This window comes from Crocodylus siamensis, chromosome 3, assembly GCF_052110815.1.
Source record: "Crocodylus siamensis isolate JL-2025a chromosome 3, ASM5211081v1, whole genome shotgun sequence".
NCBI classification, from domain to species: Eukaryota; Metazoa; Chordata; order Crocodylia; family Crocodylidae; genus Crocodylus; species Crocodylus siamensis.
Genome location: NC_143397.1, coordinates 3,169,780 through 3,187,180, shown reverse-complemented (window position 1 = coordinate 3,187,180; position 17,401 = coordinate 3,169,780). Strand labels below are relative to the sequence as shown.

Below are 17,401 nucleotides of genomic sequence, written 5' to 3'. Positions count from 1 at the left end.
AGGCAGCCCTGATGCAGCAGATGTTGTGTGGGGGGACCCTGTTGCCTAGCACGGTAATGCCAGGGTGTCCACATGCCTGGCAGAAACAGTCATGACCCCATGCACCCCATCCCTGGCAGGTACCAGGACCAAAAGCGCCCCTCAGAGCCAAGACACCGTCCTGCCGCACTCCCGAGGCACGTCTGTCCCTGACCCCAGCTCCTGGTTCCTTTGCAGTGTTCCAAGGCCTATTCAAGCCAGTTCCTGGACGTATTTGATGCCCATCACATGGCTGTGGATGCCGTGAGCTGGAACCCTTTCCACATGAAAGTCTTCATCTCCTGCAGCTCTGACTGGACCGTCAAGATCTGGGACCACACTATCAAGTAAGTCTCGCTGCGTCCTGACCTGGGCGCTGAGCATTCACGGCTGTGGGTCAGGAGTCCAGCTTGCAGCAAAAGCAATAATGCACACGGTGTGCAGCCTGCCTGGTCTGCTTACATCTGGGGTTCTTTACATCGCTGTTGGCTGGGCGCGTTGCTAATGACTCTCATTCTCTGGGTTTTTACTGAGAGCTGCAGCTCTTCCAGCAGTAACAGCAGAGGCTCCTGGAGTGCTGCACGTGTGAGTCTAGTGCCAGAAAGCTATAGCGTGCCTCTCTCTTCTGGCCTGCAGCTGAGCTATCCAGGTCAAAACAGAGCCCTGCAGTACAAGTATGTGGGCAGGAGGCTAGCAACCCATGTGGTGCTGGGCCTGGCTACCTGACATCAGCCATCCCTCCCCATTAGGAGTACCCCCACCCACCTGCTGCCTTCCACTGGAGCAGTCATACTGTCAGGCAGCCCGTGGGGGCACAGCTGGGAAGGAAGAGAGTCAGTCAAAGAGCCCACTGCAGGGAGAGATGAGAGATTACAAGCATCAGCCCCAGGCACTGACTTCAAAGGGGCACCAGAATCCCCCTCCCCCTGAATCTTTGCCCCGACAGGGACAGCCCCAGGCTACACAGACACAGGAGCTAAGTGCAGGGACATTAGACTGACCACTGTCCCCCTCCCACCACTCTGGTGTTTGGAGACCTCCCACCTCCCATCCTGTACCCCAGGAGCAGAGGAGTATTTTCTAGGGTGTAAAACTTGTTGGTTATGTCTCTTGTGGTCAGCTTTAACCCCTGGGGGACACATGGGGAGCACCTACATTGTATGTATATGGGGTCTGTGTCTGGGCCATGCCTGACCCACTGGGACAACGTACTGTTGCTTCCAGGGTGCTGCAGAGCTGCACCAGTGTTGTAAGCCCCTGGCAGGTGTCTCCCAAAGTCATGCCAGGGTTTTAGGGCTCTGATTCAGGTTTGTTTCTGACTTGGAAGGGTTTTATTCAAACCCAGCGGTTCCTCTTTTCCATTCCCTTTCTCACTAGCTGGATCTCCCTGTTGCCCCGCAGGGCTCCTAGCCCCCTTTCTGCAGCCTGTGAGTCCCAAAACCTGAGACTGATGAAAGTAAACCTGGGCCCCCTGAGTGATACAAAAGCAGGCACGTTCACTGTTTTCAGCTTAGATTTACAGGAAAATGCGACTTGAAATCCACATAGGCAGCTCATGGCCAAAAGACTTATGATACCCAGGAACAAGGAGGGCAGAAGGAACAGACAGTTTGAGAGCAATAAATCCTAGGCCTGTGAATGACACGTATCTGGGTGCAATCAGAAAACTGAAGTTTTGAAAGTGGGCCAATTCCAGCTCTTCTCACTGGCCAGTGTCTCTGGAATAAGCCACGGTGCTGTGACCTGGGGGACGGCTGGGGTAGCCCTTAGTGCAACCTCCAGAGGAGGGGAGAGAAACAGCCTGCTTTGCCTTCACCCCAGTGGGTAATGCAAAGACCTTGGCAGGAGAGAAACTTTCCACCTCCTACTGCTGACGCCAGAGGCTGCTCTGTTCTGTGTTTCTCCCCGGGGCTGAGGTCACAGCCCCTCTTACAGGAAGTCATTGGTTTGGGGCAGTGGCGTGTACTGAGATAAGCTCTTCTCCTTGGGTCTTTCTTTTCAGGACCCCAATGTTCATCTACGACCTGAACTCTGCTGTGGGCGATGTTGCCTGGGCACCTTTCTCTTCTACTACCTTTGCTGCAGTCACCACTGATGGGAAGGTAGGAGCCTGGGAGCGAGATGCGCTGGAACCAGGAGACAGGTCCTTGCAATCCAGTGTTCCCAGACTGAGTGGGGAGGCAGGTCAGCACCCAGATGGCTGCATCTGGCCAGCTGCTGTTGGCTGCCTCATTTGGGCTGGAGTCAGAGATTCAGGAGCAGGAATGCATGCGAGAAGTTGGGAATAAGTCTTTCTAGTTACAGGGGGTGGAGTGGGGTGGCTGGCAGCTGGGGAGGAGAGTAACACATGCTCCCTACTCAGTCTGAGTTCTTCCCTTGCTGCCCCTGACTCCATAGCTCACCAGTATCTTGAGGCAGTTGCATGGTAGGAGTTTGGGGCAGCAACACTTCCCACTTCCCCCTCAGAACTGCTTCTGCACTTGCCGAGATGACATAGCCAGCAAGGTTTCTTCACAGTAGTGCCAATGCCTTTGCCTGTCTTAAACTGAAAACCAGAGGACCCATTGGCAGATGGCAGGGGCCAGCTGCAAAACTCACCCATGGCATGCTGGCGGGGATGCGTGTGCCTCTGTCCAAGCCAGGCTGTTCCCATGGCCCTCTGGAGATGTGCAAGGTCAACGTAATGGCTATTAGGGGTCTGGTGTAAGCAAACACAGATTCTGCTGCAGCTGAGAGCCTGCTCCTCTTAGTGCAAGCATGAAGGTTGCCATTGGTACTGGGAGAAGTGCACAATGATTTAAACCACCAACATGAGAAGGCTGTTTTCTCTAATAGCCTCCTCTTGACAATGCTTCCTTCATTCTCTCCCACCCCCCTGGGCTGGCAACCCCAGTCACGTCGAACCCCTCTCAACACCACAAAAGCTGCCATTTGCACTCATGTCAGAACCAGTTTATACCTGAGGTGGAAGCATTTATGGTAGCCTGGTGTGTGGCCAGAGGCTTTCCTGGGACCTGGGCCTTCCTCTGAAATTGCTCCTTGACTGTCAAGTCAATGGGCTTCAGATGAGGAAGTCTTGCAGAGGGACCTGACGTTGGGTCAGTATTGCCTGAACTTCCAAGATTCAGGGAAGCACTGAAGTGTATATATATATTGAATATATGTGCCTTCAATTACAGTGATGTGTCCAAAGGCAGCCCGGAGCCCTTTGCTGTAATGAAATGGGATGAAAACAGCATTTCTCACCTGGCACTCAGGTGGGATTGTCTCCAAGACTAGTGACTTGTTAGCACAATACTTAGAACAGTCCTAATGTCGAGCTGATGGGAGTTAGATTTTTGCCCCTAACCATCCATCTAGCATCTCGCGCAGTTAATTCAGTCCTGACAAGCTGCCAGCGCAGGGAGCCATCTGTCCTTGCTTCTATCCTGCTCTGAGAGTAGTCCCCTTTCTCTGCTGGTATGAACTGACACAGCAGCAGGCAAGACAGCGTGGGGCTTCTCCCAGTAATACTAGCAGAGAACTTGGTCCTAGATCATCAGGTTGGCATTTTCATTGCAGTTTAACCATTATAGAGTCAAAGAAAAAATAATTTTGCTGATATACTGGAGTGGCCTGGTTGCTCTGCTGCCAGGCTGGCTCAGGCAGAGCACTCAGTGTTAGCAAAGCAGTGTCTGGTGTAGCCCTGACCCAAGGATGCAGCCTCCAGGGAAGAGCCAGAGTGCTGCCACTTGAATGAGTCATGGGGTTGTCTCTCTGACAGCCCCAGTCTGTGGACTGCCATGGGGTTTAAAGGCCCTTGCTCACAAACGTGCTGTTTTTCCCCAGCAAAATGCAAAGTGAAGGCCCTAGCTGCTTGTTTGTAGAGGGCCTATGGCAGCTTTCCCAAGAGCAAAGGCATATCAGCCACAGAGCCAGGCCTGGTTCCAGCCTAGGGCAGTAGTTCAGATTAAACCGTGTAATGGAGCAAGGCAGGGGTGGTCAAAGTAGGTCACCTGTGTTGTGAAGGTAAAAGCCAGGAGATCAGAGCTGTGTGTCACAAGCCAAGCTGGAGCCCTGGTGTTAACAGTGTTGTGCTGATACCTGCACAAAGCATCCCCTCCCTGGAGCTAGCAGCAAGGTTCAGCTGGGAAGGGTGAAGGACGCAGTGACAGCCCTGGGCCCCGGACGGTGTTTCATGCTGGTCAGAGAACACGGCACCCAGTCTCGGCCTGCACAAACTTCTTGTTTCTGCACCCAGTTAAACCAACAGCTCCACCCAAGAGCAGCCTGATCTTCACTGGCTATGTCATGTTCTTTGACAGGTCTTTACCAGCAGGTCAGTCATTCCTGTGGCCTTGGCTGCATAGCTTGTGTTACAAGAGCCACCCCTGCACACATTCCCCCAGTGCCTGCACCCCTCACCTTGGTCTCCTGCAACCCTGTAGCTTTGAAGGCAGCAGTAGATAGGAGTAATGCTGCTGTGCTTTCATGACCCAGGGCTCATTCCTGCCAGCACACAGGTTGCCCAGTCAGTCCTGCCATCATCCTTCGATCACTCACTCATGTGACTGGGTTTGAGACAGGCTACAAATGACTGTGAACTTTTTTGTGTGCAATGGGCAGTTTGGAAACCCTTTCGTCTCTGGGTCCAGGAGCAATTGAGCACTGGAAATATGTTTTGCAGTCGAAACAGCAGAAAGCCAAATGGCTTGACCTCAGCTGTAATTAGGGACCAGCTGTGAAAGGGCACGGGTTGGCTCAGGTGGCCTGAGTCACGGGCCCAGAGGCCAGGGTACCTGTAGTGGTAACAGCATGAACACTTCCAACCAACATCGAGCCATGTTGCAGTCCCCCACCTCCCCTCCATGCAGGTCAGCCACCTGCTTCCCCCATGAAATGCTAAATGGTCCTGGGTGATTCTGGCAGCAGCGGTAGTTGGAGGGGGAACTGGCCTGTCTTGCCAGCCTCCCCTTTGAAAGGGCAGGAGAGACAAATCCAGTTAATGGCTGTATGTGAAGTTGCAGAGTCCATGGCATTCAAGGGGTTAACTCCAGGGGCCCTTTCCTACTCAGCCTACACTGGCCACTTACCCAAGGGGGCAGGGAGCTCCTGTTGCCCCTCCTGTCCCCTGGAGTACCCCGAGGAGACAGCAACACAGTGGGAAGCCGGCCCAAGACAGGGATTACAGCAGAACCTTGGGAGCCCTTCTGCCAGCTGTGCACGGGTTCTGCCAGCTGTGCACGGGTTCACTGGGGAAGGGGTAGGAAGGATCTAGAGCTGTTACACTAGCAGCTTGATCAGGCGTGTGTCGTTAGCACAGAGTAGCACAGGGAGCAGTCACAGGAAATCACTGTAATGTCCTTGCGGACTGCAGCAGGTAGACATCTATGCAAATCACTGTGATGAATAGTAATATGAAGCAAGTGCTGGGGTGGGAGCCGGGCTGCCAGCTCATCCCTGCTGCATGCTGGCAAGTGCGGGTCAACGCAGACTTCCCTGTCTGCCCAGGGCTGGCCTGCCCTGTGCTGCCAGGCTGGCTTTGGGTACACGTGCACACTCTGCACCACTCCACACGGCCCTTCCCCCCACCATACACCCCATATAGGTCCCCCCATTATGGGCAGAACTTGGCCCTTAAGCTGGTATGTAATACCCCAAATGCTGGTTACTGGGGCTGTCTCCACCCAGATGATACTCAAGCTGGATCCAACAGCACTGAGCTAACAGAACATGGCAACCACCTCCTACCTTCCTTATGTCATGGCCACTGGTACAGTTTCTGCCATGGTGTGGGCCCCAGAACCCCATCATAATCAATAATTACCATTAATACTGTACCAGGCAGCGCCCTGGGTTGGGAAGATCTCTGCAGTTACAGGGGGTAACAATGTGATGGCTCTTATCTGTATCTCAGGCCATCATTTGGGATCCTTCTTTGGGTCTCAGGATGGGCTGGAGTTTGTGGGGGGCTCTAGGTGCTTTCTGGAGTTACTACCTCTCTTAGGGTGGTATTGCATGTTACCTTTAAACCATTCTAAAGGCACTCAAATGGGAGCATTCACGTATTAAATGGTGTTCTACTGTGCTAAGTACCGGCAAGACTCTTCAAGTTACACCACTTTGGGCAAGGGTTATTTTTGAGCCATTCCACCTAGCTTGAGCTAAGGTATTGTAAGTCTGCTCCATGAAGAAAAAGTGACTGATTTGCAGCCATCCAACATCCCAGGATGAACGGTTTCCAGCCCCGCTACCCCAACAGACCTTCCACTCTCCCAAGCTCTCCTTTCCAACACCGCCACCACCCCCAGTGGGTCTGACCCCAGCCCACATGACACTATGCAGATGGCTCCAGGGACCCCAGGACATCTGATCCACGCCCCTGGGCTGGGCGCCAGTCACATGGCCCTCTCTTCAGGGTGCTAAGTCTGTGCCCCATATCTGGGCAGCTGTCCCCTAGCCAGGACAATTTTGCGGGAGAGGGCATGGCTCCCTTCCCCAGCTTCCCCCCTTTTCTGGGAGGGAGAGAGCTCTCTAGCATTGAGCACGGTGGGAACATGGAGCCCAGGGAGGCACGCATCTCCAGGCTCCACGCTCGCACTGCTGAACCCATGGGGCTCCACTCCCAGATGAGAGGGAGAGTCCTGGCTCCAGGCTGTGCCACTTCTTGCCAGGCCCCTTAGTGGCAAGTCATAGTTCGCAGGTCAAGGGCAGCACTTAGCCTTAACCTGCCACTGCTTAGAAACTGTTCTGACTTTAACAGCTCCTGTCATTGCACAGCCTTAGAGTGGTTTAAAGGTAACCTGTACCAGTGTCGTTAGTGGTGTTTCCTTCCCTGCCCCTTTCCCCTCCCTATGAAATTTTTTCTTTCTGCCGGTCCGTTTCTAGCATCTGATGAAGTAGGTTGTTGCTGACAACAGCTCTTACCTCTGTAAGCCTATTAGTCTCTAAGGTGCCACCCTGCCCCACCTTCTGCCTGGCTGATTACTGCAATCCAGGTAGCACATCCAAGGGACTCAGGTGAGGTTTCATCGTCTGGAGGTCAGAGTGACTGAGGGGGTGTTGGAGGACTCTGGCATAGCATCGTGGAATCACAGAAACAGAGGGTTGGAAGGGACCTCGGGAGTCATCCAGTCCAACCCCCTGCTCCAAGCAGGACCAGCCCCAACTACATCATCCCAGCCAGGGCTTTGTTTAGCTGGGTCTTAAACACCTGCAAGGATGGAGATCCCACAACCTTTCTGGGTAACCTGCTCCAGTGCTTCACCACCCTTCTAGTGAGAAAGTTTTTCCTACCATCCAACCTCAACTTCCCTTGCTGCAACTTGAGCCCATTGCTCCTTGTCCTGCCATCTGCCCCCACTGAGACCAGTCCAGCTCCATCCTCTTTGCAGCCCCACTGCAGGAAAGCTATTGCAGCTGGGGACTTTCAGGTTGAGTAGGGCTTCTAAGGAAAGGTGCCAATACAAGAGCAACTGGGATGAACCCCACCTGGTCTGACGAGGCCATGGCAGTGGGTTGGCGAGGTCCTGCTGGGTGTATGCAGGTCTGGGGACCTAATACAGTGACTCTCTCTTCCCCCCATGTGCATGCAGAGCCCTGTGCAGGGCTGACAGCCATTTACTCTTGGGCTAAAAGGCAGCTCTGACTTATCTGTGCTGTAAAACAGCCTGCCCATAGCTCATGAACTGCTGAGCAGGCCAAGGTTCAGCGCAAAGAATCCAGTTAGAGGTCTTATGACTTTATTGTAAGTCAATACGGAGTGAGCTGCACCATGAACTTGTTGCCTCCAAAACAAACTGGGCACTCTTGATTCGTGCATTTAGTGCACTTCCCCAGTAGAAAAGAGGCACTGGGCCATAATGTAGCAAGGAACAAAAGAGCCCTGAAATCCATGGCAGGCAGCACTTGAACACCTGGATTCCCACTGATGGAGTCCCCATCGCTTAATGCTGTGCATCTTAAGTGGCTGTTTAGACCAAAGCAGCAGTTGCTCAGGGCTGCGGGGGGGGGCAGGGAGGCCAAGGCGGAGATGGGACTGGGACGAGCGACCCGGATCAAGGACAACAAGAAGTCCTTTTTTAAATACACAGGGGGCAAAAAGAAGGTACCGGGTAACGTGGGGCTCCTGCAGGACACGCTAGGAAATCTGGCCATCACACCAGATGACAAAGCTAACCTATTTAACGACTTCTTTGCCTCCATTTTCCTGGGCAAGGACCGGATCAGCCCCCCACCGGGCCCCCTCAGGCCCCAGGGGAGGCGCACCCAGGCCAAGGGTCAGGGAGGATCTAGTCAGGGAGTGTCTGGAGGGACCGGACATGTTCAAATCAGCAGGTCCAGACGATCTCCACCCCGGAGCGCTGAGGGAATCGGCTGAGGTCATTGCGGGACACCTGGCACGGCTGTATGAGCACTCGTGGGGCTCTGGTGTGGTGCCAGAGGACTGGAAGAGGCAACGTGGTTCCCATCTTCAAAAAGGGGAGGAAGGAGGACCCAGGGAACTATAGGCCAGTCAGTCTTACTTCGATCCTGGGCAAGCTTTTTGAGAGCATTATTCTGGCACATGTCCGTGAGGGGCCGAGGGGGAGATCATGCTTAGGGGCAACCAACACGGGTTCATCAGAGGCAGGTCCTGTCAGACCAACCTGGTGGCCTTCTACGACCAGGTCACAAAAGCCTTGGACGCAGGTGTCATGGTGGACATCGTCTTCCTGGACTTTTGGGAGGCCTTCGACACTGTCTCTCACCCTGTTCTCATTAAGAAACTGGGGGCTGTGGTGTCAACACCCACACGGTCAGATGTGTCGCCAACTGGCGGGAGGGCTGCGCCCAGAGAGCGGTGGTGGACGGGTCATTTTCAGCCTGTAGGGATGTGGGCAGTGGGGTCCCCCACAGCTCGGTCCTCGGGCCCGCACTGTTCAACATCTTCATCAGTGACTTGGACAAGGGGGTAAAAAGCACCTGTTCAAATTTGCTGATGACACAAAAATGTGGGGGGGTGTGGGCACACTAGAAGGGAGGAATAGGCTGCAATCAGACCTAGACAGGTTACAGGGGTGGGCGGATGACAACAGGAGGGGATTCAACACCGACAAGTGCAAGGTGCTGCACCTGGGGAGGAAGAACCAGCACCGTACCTACATGCTGGGGAACTCCCTTCTCGTCAGTGCACAGGCAGAAAAGGCTCTGGGGGTCATCACTGACTCCAAGATGAACATGGGCCGGCAGTGTGGGGACGCGGTCAGGGAGGCCAACCGCACCTTGTCCTGCATCCACAGATGCATCTCGAGCAGGGCCAGGGAGGTGATCCCCTCCCTCTATGCGGCACTGGTCAGGCCGCAGCTGGAGTCCTGCGTCCAGCTCTGGGCACCGCACTGCAGGAGGGATGGGGACAGCATGGAGAGGGTCCAGAGGAGGCCACTCGCATGGTCAGGGGACAGCAGGGCAGGCCCTACGGGGAGAGGCAACGGGACCTGAACCTGTTCAGCCTCCACAAGAGAAGGCCGAGGGGGGATCTGGTGGCCTGTTACAAACTAGTCAGAGGGGACCAGCAGGCATTGGGGGAGTCCCTGTTCCCCCGAGCACAGCCAGGAGTGACCAGGAATAGAGGTCACAAGCTGGCAGAGGGGAGATTCAGACTAGACATCAGGAGGTGTGACTTCACGGTCAGGGCGGCTAGGATCTGGGACCAGCTTCCAAGAGAAGTGGTGCTGGCTCCTACCCTGGGGGGCTTGAAGACAAGGCTTGACAATCACCTTGCCGGGGTCCAACTTGATGATCTGCTCAGGTCCTTTCTAACCCTACTAACTATGAAACTATGATGTGAAACACCCAGTGGACAGAGTGTTTCCCTTGCACTTTGCACTGAAGTAAAAGCACCATGATGTGCAGAAGGAATAGGGGCCCGGCCTTGTCCATCCACCCACAGCTTGTCCCCAGGCCGTATTGATGCCCACTTGGGATGGATGGACGGCCTCCGACTCATGGGTCAAGTGACTCAGATTTGTGCTAATTCTGGTGGGAAACCAGGTTTCTAGGGTCCCAGCCCTGATTTCATGCCGTTCACTGAAGCTGCAGGCAGCCTGAGGCTTGTTCAGTGGAAGTGTACAGCTGGTAGATCCCAGCCCGTCCCTTTGGGATCACACTGGGGGCCACCGGGGTGCTGGCTGCTTCACGCAGCAGGGGTACAGGTTTTCAAGTGGGAAAGGACAACTGTGGCCCTTCCCAGTGAACCTCAGTGTGACCCAGGGCGGGGGATGCCCCCACGCATCACTGCATCACACCCCAGCATCCGCTCAGACTCCATCATATCCTCCAGAGCCACGTGCTCTCCACAGGAGACCTCCAACGCATGGTGGATCTGTGCCACCCCATCCAAGCCCATCTAGGGTTCATGCCTTCTGTGCCCAGATCTCACTCTGCCTTTCCCTGCTGTGCTAGAGATCCCTGTGCTAGGAGCCATCATGTCCTCATTCCTGGACTGCGATCAAGCCCCACTGACGTCTTCAGGGAGCTCAGGGAGCAGCATTCCCTAGATTCTCAGTGTTTGCCTCCCTGCTCAGCCTGTGCAACTCCCATGGAGGATCTCGGCAGGAGCTAACTGCTGTGAGGAGCCTTAATGTCCTCTGTGCTGAAAGGGAGCAGCAAGGCTGCTCTCACAATCGTGATCCATGGAGTGACTCTTGCCTTGACGGTCTGGGGGCTCCATCCCCTCTGGATACCGCTGGATGGGCATGCTCAGAAAGCCCAGTCCCCTGTTCCAGCTATCAAGCCCTGACGGAGCGTGGTAGGATTTCGACACTGCTAAAACCCGGCTTGATTATTTTTGAATTTCTCCTAGACCCTTTCAGGTTTCCCGTAAGTGTCGCAGATAATTGCTTACAATCTATTCATTCCTGGAGACGTTCCACTTAGCGCCGGGCTCGCTTAGCATGAATGATTCAATATCTCTCACTAATGAAGGGCAGGCTGCATTAATGTCCGAACAAAATCCATGCTAATAAGCTACATAAAACTCCAGGGCGTGCAGCTGGAGAACGAGGCATTTGCTGCCTCCTGTTCGGGAACAGCCTCCCACTTTGCAGCCACCCATTATTAGGCTTGAAGAGTTTAAAATTGCTTGGAGCCCCTTTTGAAACTGAGGCCCATGTCAAAGTCTTAAAGGGTCGCTGGTGCTGATGTTAAAGACTAGTATTTCCTCCTTAGTGCAGTACTGCCAACCCCAAAAGGTTCAAAAATCATATGTCGGACCCCAGGCTTCAAGGAACTGACTTGGAGATCATGACACTTGAAACATCATCAGCTTAGCCTCCTTCTTCTCTGCTGCCTGCGTTTTGGGCTGGGTTCAGCCAGGGCTGGGGCCTTAAGAAAAGCACTGCATATCCTGAGACTCCCAGTGAGGCTGTGTGTGTTGGCAGCCGTGCCTGCCTTACAGACAGCGCCTTTGTTAAGGAATTAGACGGACCGTGAATAGCTGGTCTGCCTTGCTTTGAGCCGGGTACGGTGAAAATGGCCTATTCCATACTCCCCTTCTCCTTGGACGGGTCTTGCTCTTAGTCTCTTGGCCTACCTAGGGGGAAAACACTGCAAGGGGTATGTACTGAAAACCAAATAAAAACTTGCAGTGAAAAGTTAAAAAAAAATAGAGGTAGCCCAGGGCTGCTCCATCCTTGGCGAAAGGCAGGCCGCTACACTGATGCTTCAGTGCCTAGATAAGTGGCCTGATTTGCACTGATACCAAACAGCTCCAGACTTCTGTAGTCAGTCTTTGCCGAATTGCTTTGGAGAAGTCGCTGATGAACAGTTTTCTCCCTTTCTCCTGAGTCTTTTGCTTGGTATGTTGTCAATCGTAGGATCATAGGAAAATAGGGCTGGAAGAGACCTCATGAGGTCATCTAGTCGAGTCTCCTGCTCAAGGCAGGATCAGCCCTGACTAAACCACCCCAGCCACGTGTCTGTCCAACTTGCTCTTGAAAATGTCCGAGGAGGGAGATCCCACAGCTTCTCTAGGTGCCTGTGCCAGTGCCTGACCAGAGTCAGAAAGCTCCTTCTCATCTCCAGCCTACGTTTCCCCTGTTGCAGCTTGAGGCTACTGCTCCTTAATCTTGTCCCCTGCGGCCACAGAGAATAGTCTATATTCATTTAGGCAAGATAATTGCCTTTCAGATTGCCTGTGTTTCCTGGGAAAAGCCCACTGTGGCTCCTTGAGCAGGCAGGTGGATAGATATTTTTATTCCGACACTGAACCCTGACACACTGTTGTTTGAGCAGGCGTTGCTTTGATATCTTCAGCTCAGCGATGTCCCTCCTAGATTAAGCTGCAGGTGAACATGTGGGGGTAGTTACTAATGTGATTAGCTGTACTGAAGTATAATGGGAGGGGTGACGGGCTTCCTATAACAAATAATGAAACCCAGCAGAAAGATGGGCTTGGCGGAGTGACCTGCTTCTGATGTAGAAAAAAGTGGACGTGGATCTGGATTCTGCAGTCTCCTAAATTCAACTCTGGGAGCTTGGATCAGCTTGTGAGGACAGAGACCTGCTGCAGGGTCCTGAGCCTTAGCTGGCTGTGGCTTTCAGTCGCTCTGACATTCAGCAGCGTTTGCACTGGGATCCTGCTTTGGGCCTGTCTTGGATTTTCCCTAAAAACCACGGACCTTTGCCAGCTGGAATTCACTGCCCGACATCCCCCCTCCCGGCACAGCCCAGAATGGTTCGGCGTCCCACAGGGCTCGCTGGAGCTCACCTCTGGAGGCCAGAGCTTATGACAGAGCCTGGCTGTGATGCAGTCCAAGGAAAACAATTGAAAAATCCCATCTCACACGTGGACTCGTCAGCACTGAGCCTCACGATAAACTGTGCCAAGCCAGGTGTACGGCAGGTGTGCACCAGGCTGGAAGAGTTCATGGGCAGCCTGAGGGCCTAATCAGGACTCGCCTGTAACACCGGAGGTGGGAGCTGGGCCTCCAGGGAAGAGCCCAAAAGCCCAGGACAGCGGAGGGGCAGCAGCCCGGCGGGTGGTGTGCAGCCAGGGGAGGTGGCCTCTTGCCGGCCCCTTCGCATGGGAAGGTAAGCCCGGTGGGAGGTGGTTCGCTCAGCAGAGCAGAAGTGTTGGCTTTCTTGGTCCGTCACAGAGCTGGGGGAGGGACGAGGGGCTTGCTGAGCCCTGAAAGAGGCAGGGGCAGAGTTCGTTTCTCAGTGGCCCTTTCCCACCATGGGTAGGCTGGAAGGACCCGCAGCGCACTCCCCTCAACCCGCAAGGCGCTGAAAGCCGGGTGGATCAGCTGAGTCGCCGGGGTGGAAACAGGAAGATGCTCGGCCATGCTTTCTCCTGCTAGAGGGGGTGCCCTCAGGGGTAAGGCCACGACCCATTAAGTCTAGACAAGCAGGAAACACCTGTAAGCAGCTATTTCTCCAGCTGAATTTGGGTTAAACCCAGGATCAGAGAGCCCCCCTGGGGAGCAGGCAGATGAAAACGCACCCTAGAAAAAGCCCTCATGGACGAAGCATTCAAAAAGAAGGTTTAGATGCATTTCTGGCTCTCCTCCACTTCCCATCAGAGAGGAGACTAAATGGGGAATTATGACATGACCTTTAAAAGGTCCAGCAGCTGCAGTCCAGACATCCTGGGTCGTCTCTAGGGTAAGACAGCAGCCACTAAACAAGGCCCTTGTTGCGGCAGAGAAAATTCATTTGAGTGAGAAGTCAGCATCAGACCAGGTGAAGCAGTTCAGTTAATTAAGCCCAAGTATATTTGCTTTTTGTGTGTGTCTTGGTTTGGGTTTTTTTTGAGTCCTGCAAAAAAACCGCTCCAAGGCAGCAAAGGCCCAGTGGTATTATTGCTGGCCTCTGTAAATATTGAAGGCCTCAAGATAAATGCCATGCTGCTGCATGCCTCCTACAAAGAACACTTCATATACAGCTGCTCCCAGGGCATTTTCCCCCATTACCAAAGCTATTGACCTTTCAAAATACGAGATGCTTTAAACACCACAACCTTGTGGAAATGAGCTAATCCGCTCTGTCAGTCCAGAAGTGAGCTTGCCCTTTCCTGCGTGGAGAAAACATGCGCCACTGAACAATTATTTTGTATAACAAATCTTCGTGATCAGGATTGGAGTGCGTCTCACTTACAGAGAAGGATTCCCCCAGAGGCGGGCCTAAGGGGTCCGTAAGCCGTCCCCGAGACCACCCTTCCCCGCGTGCGAGGATAAATGCTGGGCTATGTTCAGACGGCTCCTGCCTGCTCGCCACTAACGGGACGCAAAGGTCGGTGCGCGTGTAAAAGGCAGGGGGAGTTTGGCAGCTGTAAGGTTTTCTGGGCAATCCCAGCCTTGCAAATGCTTTTGCGGGGACTTTGGGGGCACGGTTCTGCAAGCCCTGCCCTGGGAGACCGTCCCCTGGGCTTACCCCTGCAAGGTGATGAGCCAGCCTCTCTGGGCCCCGTCTGCCTGGCATGCATCTCCTTAGTGCTGAGCACCGAGGCCAGCCGAAGCAGCCAGGCCAGAAAGGTGCTGCCGGGTTCGTTGCCTCCCTGCACCCTGCTGCTCCAAGCCATCGACTGGCTCCCGCATGCACGGATCAAGGCCCTGCAGGGTTCCTTGTCCGCCTGCAGCTTTGATCTCAGGTCTCGCTGATCTGGAAAGGTCTCGATGCCCCGCTGGGCTCTTTCTTCCATCCTGGTGCCGTCCACGCTGCCCTCCCCTCCCCTCCCCAGTCGTGCCGTCTGGAAAGTGCACACTCTGCCGCAGCACCTCCAATCGCAGCTTCAGTCACCCCAAGCTGGCTGCCCCTTTGTCGTATGTGATCGAGCCGGGGACAGATCCATGTGGGGGGGCACTGGTGCGGTCGCATCCCAGCTCGTACCCTGGTGCCAGCTTAGGTAGGAGGGTCCTGGGCCCTGCTCAGGGCTGTGGGGGTTGAGAGGGAGCCAGCATGATGCCCTGAGGCTCTTGCTGACAGCACCAGCCGTAGAAAGCTACTCTGCTTTCTGGGCAGAGCTGCTTGGCAGGGGGGAGGATATTGCGCAGACTGCCCGAGAGCCACAGTGGCTGGTGTTACCTACACAGCTGGGGCTCCCTGCCCACCAGCTGCCGCTGAGGTGGTGGGAGCTCCAGAGGGCGTTCGGATGGGGCCTGTCCCGCTGAGGGAGGTGGCTCTGCAAGCAGGGTACGGGGATCCTGTCCCCCCTGCAAGGCCAGAGCCTGAACCCACCTCTGAGCCAAAGTACCAGTGGAGGACAGGGAGCACAGTTCTGGCCCTGGAGGTGCTGCTGGAGCCCCTGGGGTGCCAGGGATGCCCCGGAGGGCCAGGCAGGGGCAGGTGCATGAAGGGTGAACCTGTCCCCGACTGACCTAGGGGCAAGAAGAGCCCCAGAGCTTCTGCTCCTCTCCAGCCAGGGGCTGTGGGAGCAGTGGCACTGGGCACCAGGCTCCATTGGGACAGCAGGTTCCCTCTTCCTGCCCCTGCTCTTGGCTGGCGGGGGACACACGGGTGGGATTTGGCAGGGAGCAGGGGCAGGAAGCCTGGCTGCCATCGCCACTGGCCCCATGCAGCTGCTTCCCACAGCTGGAACCCCAGGGCTGGTGGGGACACCTGACGGGGCTGGACAGGGCGCAGCAGCAAGAGAGAGGGACCCACTCACCACTGCATCTGGCGCACCCAGGTGCAGGGGAGCCCAGAGGTGCTCCAGCCCCACGCCAGCTGCAGGCTGTGGGGAGGGCATGCAAGGGTGTTGGGATCAGCTGGGAAGAGGAGCAGCAGCAGTGGTGGTGGATGTGTCTCTGTTCCCTGCCTCTGCTTGTCCCTCCCAGCCTGTCTTGCCAGGGACTGTGTGTACACGTAACCTGTTATGCAGTGTCCAGCACACTCCAGGGGGCACAAAGCCAGTAGCAAAGTACACCTTCCTCCTCCCTCGTTCCCCGTAAGTGCCTCTGGTTGCACTTAAGTGGTCAGGAGCTGACTCGACATGTCTCCGAGTTGCATTTACAGAATTACAGTCGAGGGCAGGTCCCCCAGCACAACGGCTTGCTTCCTTTCTGCAAGAGGAACTGCGAGGCATTTTCCAATTCCCCTCTGAATGTTAGTTCACTCAGAGAGCAAGAGCCTGCACAGAAGTAGACCGACACTTAGAGATCTGCCTCTTCGCATCGAGGCTCCATCCCTCCAGTTAAGTCTGCCCTGGGCCATCCCTGCCTCCATGCGTCAGAATTGGGCCCCAGAGCCTGTGCCACCAGTGCTGGGATTGGGCCCGGAGGCCCTGCCCAGCCCCGTGTGCTGAGATAAGGCCCCACAAGCCAGAATTGGATCCTGGGGCCCCAGCAGTCTCTGAACATGAAACCCAGGATCTCGGAGAGCTCCTGGGGGGAGAGTTGATGTCCTGGAGGACTGGAGAAGAGTGAGCATAACACCGATCTTCAGATGCAAGAGGCAGGGGCACAAAGGAGGACTCGGATAATTATGGCTTGCTCGTTCCAGCTTCTATTCCTGGAATGCTGCTGGAGCCACTGATTAAACAGTCCAATTATAACCACTTAGAGGATCAAAAGAAATGAAAGAGCCAACCTGGATTTGTGAAGTTAAAGTTGTGTCAAACCAAACCAACTCCTTTTTGGGCAGGGTAAGGGGAAGCAGCAGATGTGAAGTATTTTGACTTCACTAAGGCTTCTGCCCCAGTTCTGCAGGATGTTCTCATAAGCTACTTGGGAACGGTGCAGACAAAACGGAAGGCTGCTCTGCTTTCTGCTCCCTGCTGTAAGCTCCCTGCCCAATCTGTTGCTCTGTTTTTTGCTTCCTGCCCCACCTGCCCCTTGCTGCCTGTACCCTCCCTGATCTGTCGAATGCCACACTTAGAGGCTACCCATGCCACTTGTAGCACACGTGCTGCAGATTGACCCCCCCCCGGCTTCGTCCTTGTCTCTACAGTTTGGACCACGACATATGGAGTGTGGGTGACAGCAAGTGGGGAGGAGTTACAGGCACTCCGAACGACAGGACAGGAATTTGAAACGACTTTGATAAATCAGATAAATTGTCTGAAATCGATGACACGCAATTCAACAAACACCCGTGCAGAGCTCTGCTCTTGGGAAGGGAGACATCAAATGCACAAATATAAAATGAGTAATAGCCGATTATGTGGCAGCAGGGAAGAGAAAGATCCAGCAGCTATAATGGCCTACAAACCAAATGAGTCAATAAAGCGATGCCATTGCAAAAGAGATAAATCTCATTCTGGGAGACGTTAACAGGAACATCGCACTTAAGACAGAGGGGGTAATTATTCCATGCTGCTCAGTATTGGCTAGGCCTCTGCTGAACGGTGTCAGAGCTAAACATCCCAGTGTATGTCTACACTGCTGTGATAGGAGAGACTGCGGTAAAAACACCTTGGCTAGCTCTC

General features: G+C 54.6%; 1 protein-coding gene across 3 annotated transcripts in view; it reads left to right on the top strand.

Annotated features, from left to right (window-relative positions):
• DNAI1 (dynein axonemal intermediate chain 1) overlaps nt 1–17,401 on the top strand; it is a 228,848-nt gene that overhangs the window by 141,515 nt on the left and 69,932 nt on the right. For all 3 annotated transcript variants that reach the window (XM_090037568.1, XM_090037567.1, XM_090037566.1), the window contains exons 17-18: nt 217–365; nt 2,021–2,120. In XM_090037568.1, the coding sequence (XP_089893694.1) occupies nt 217–365; nt 2,021–2,120 (249 nt within the window). The remainder of the gene's footprint in view (nt 1–216; nt 366–2,020; nt 2,121–17,401) is intronic.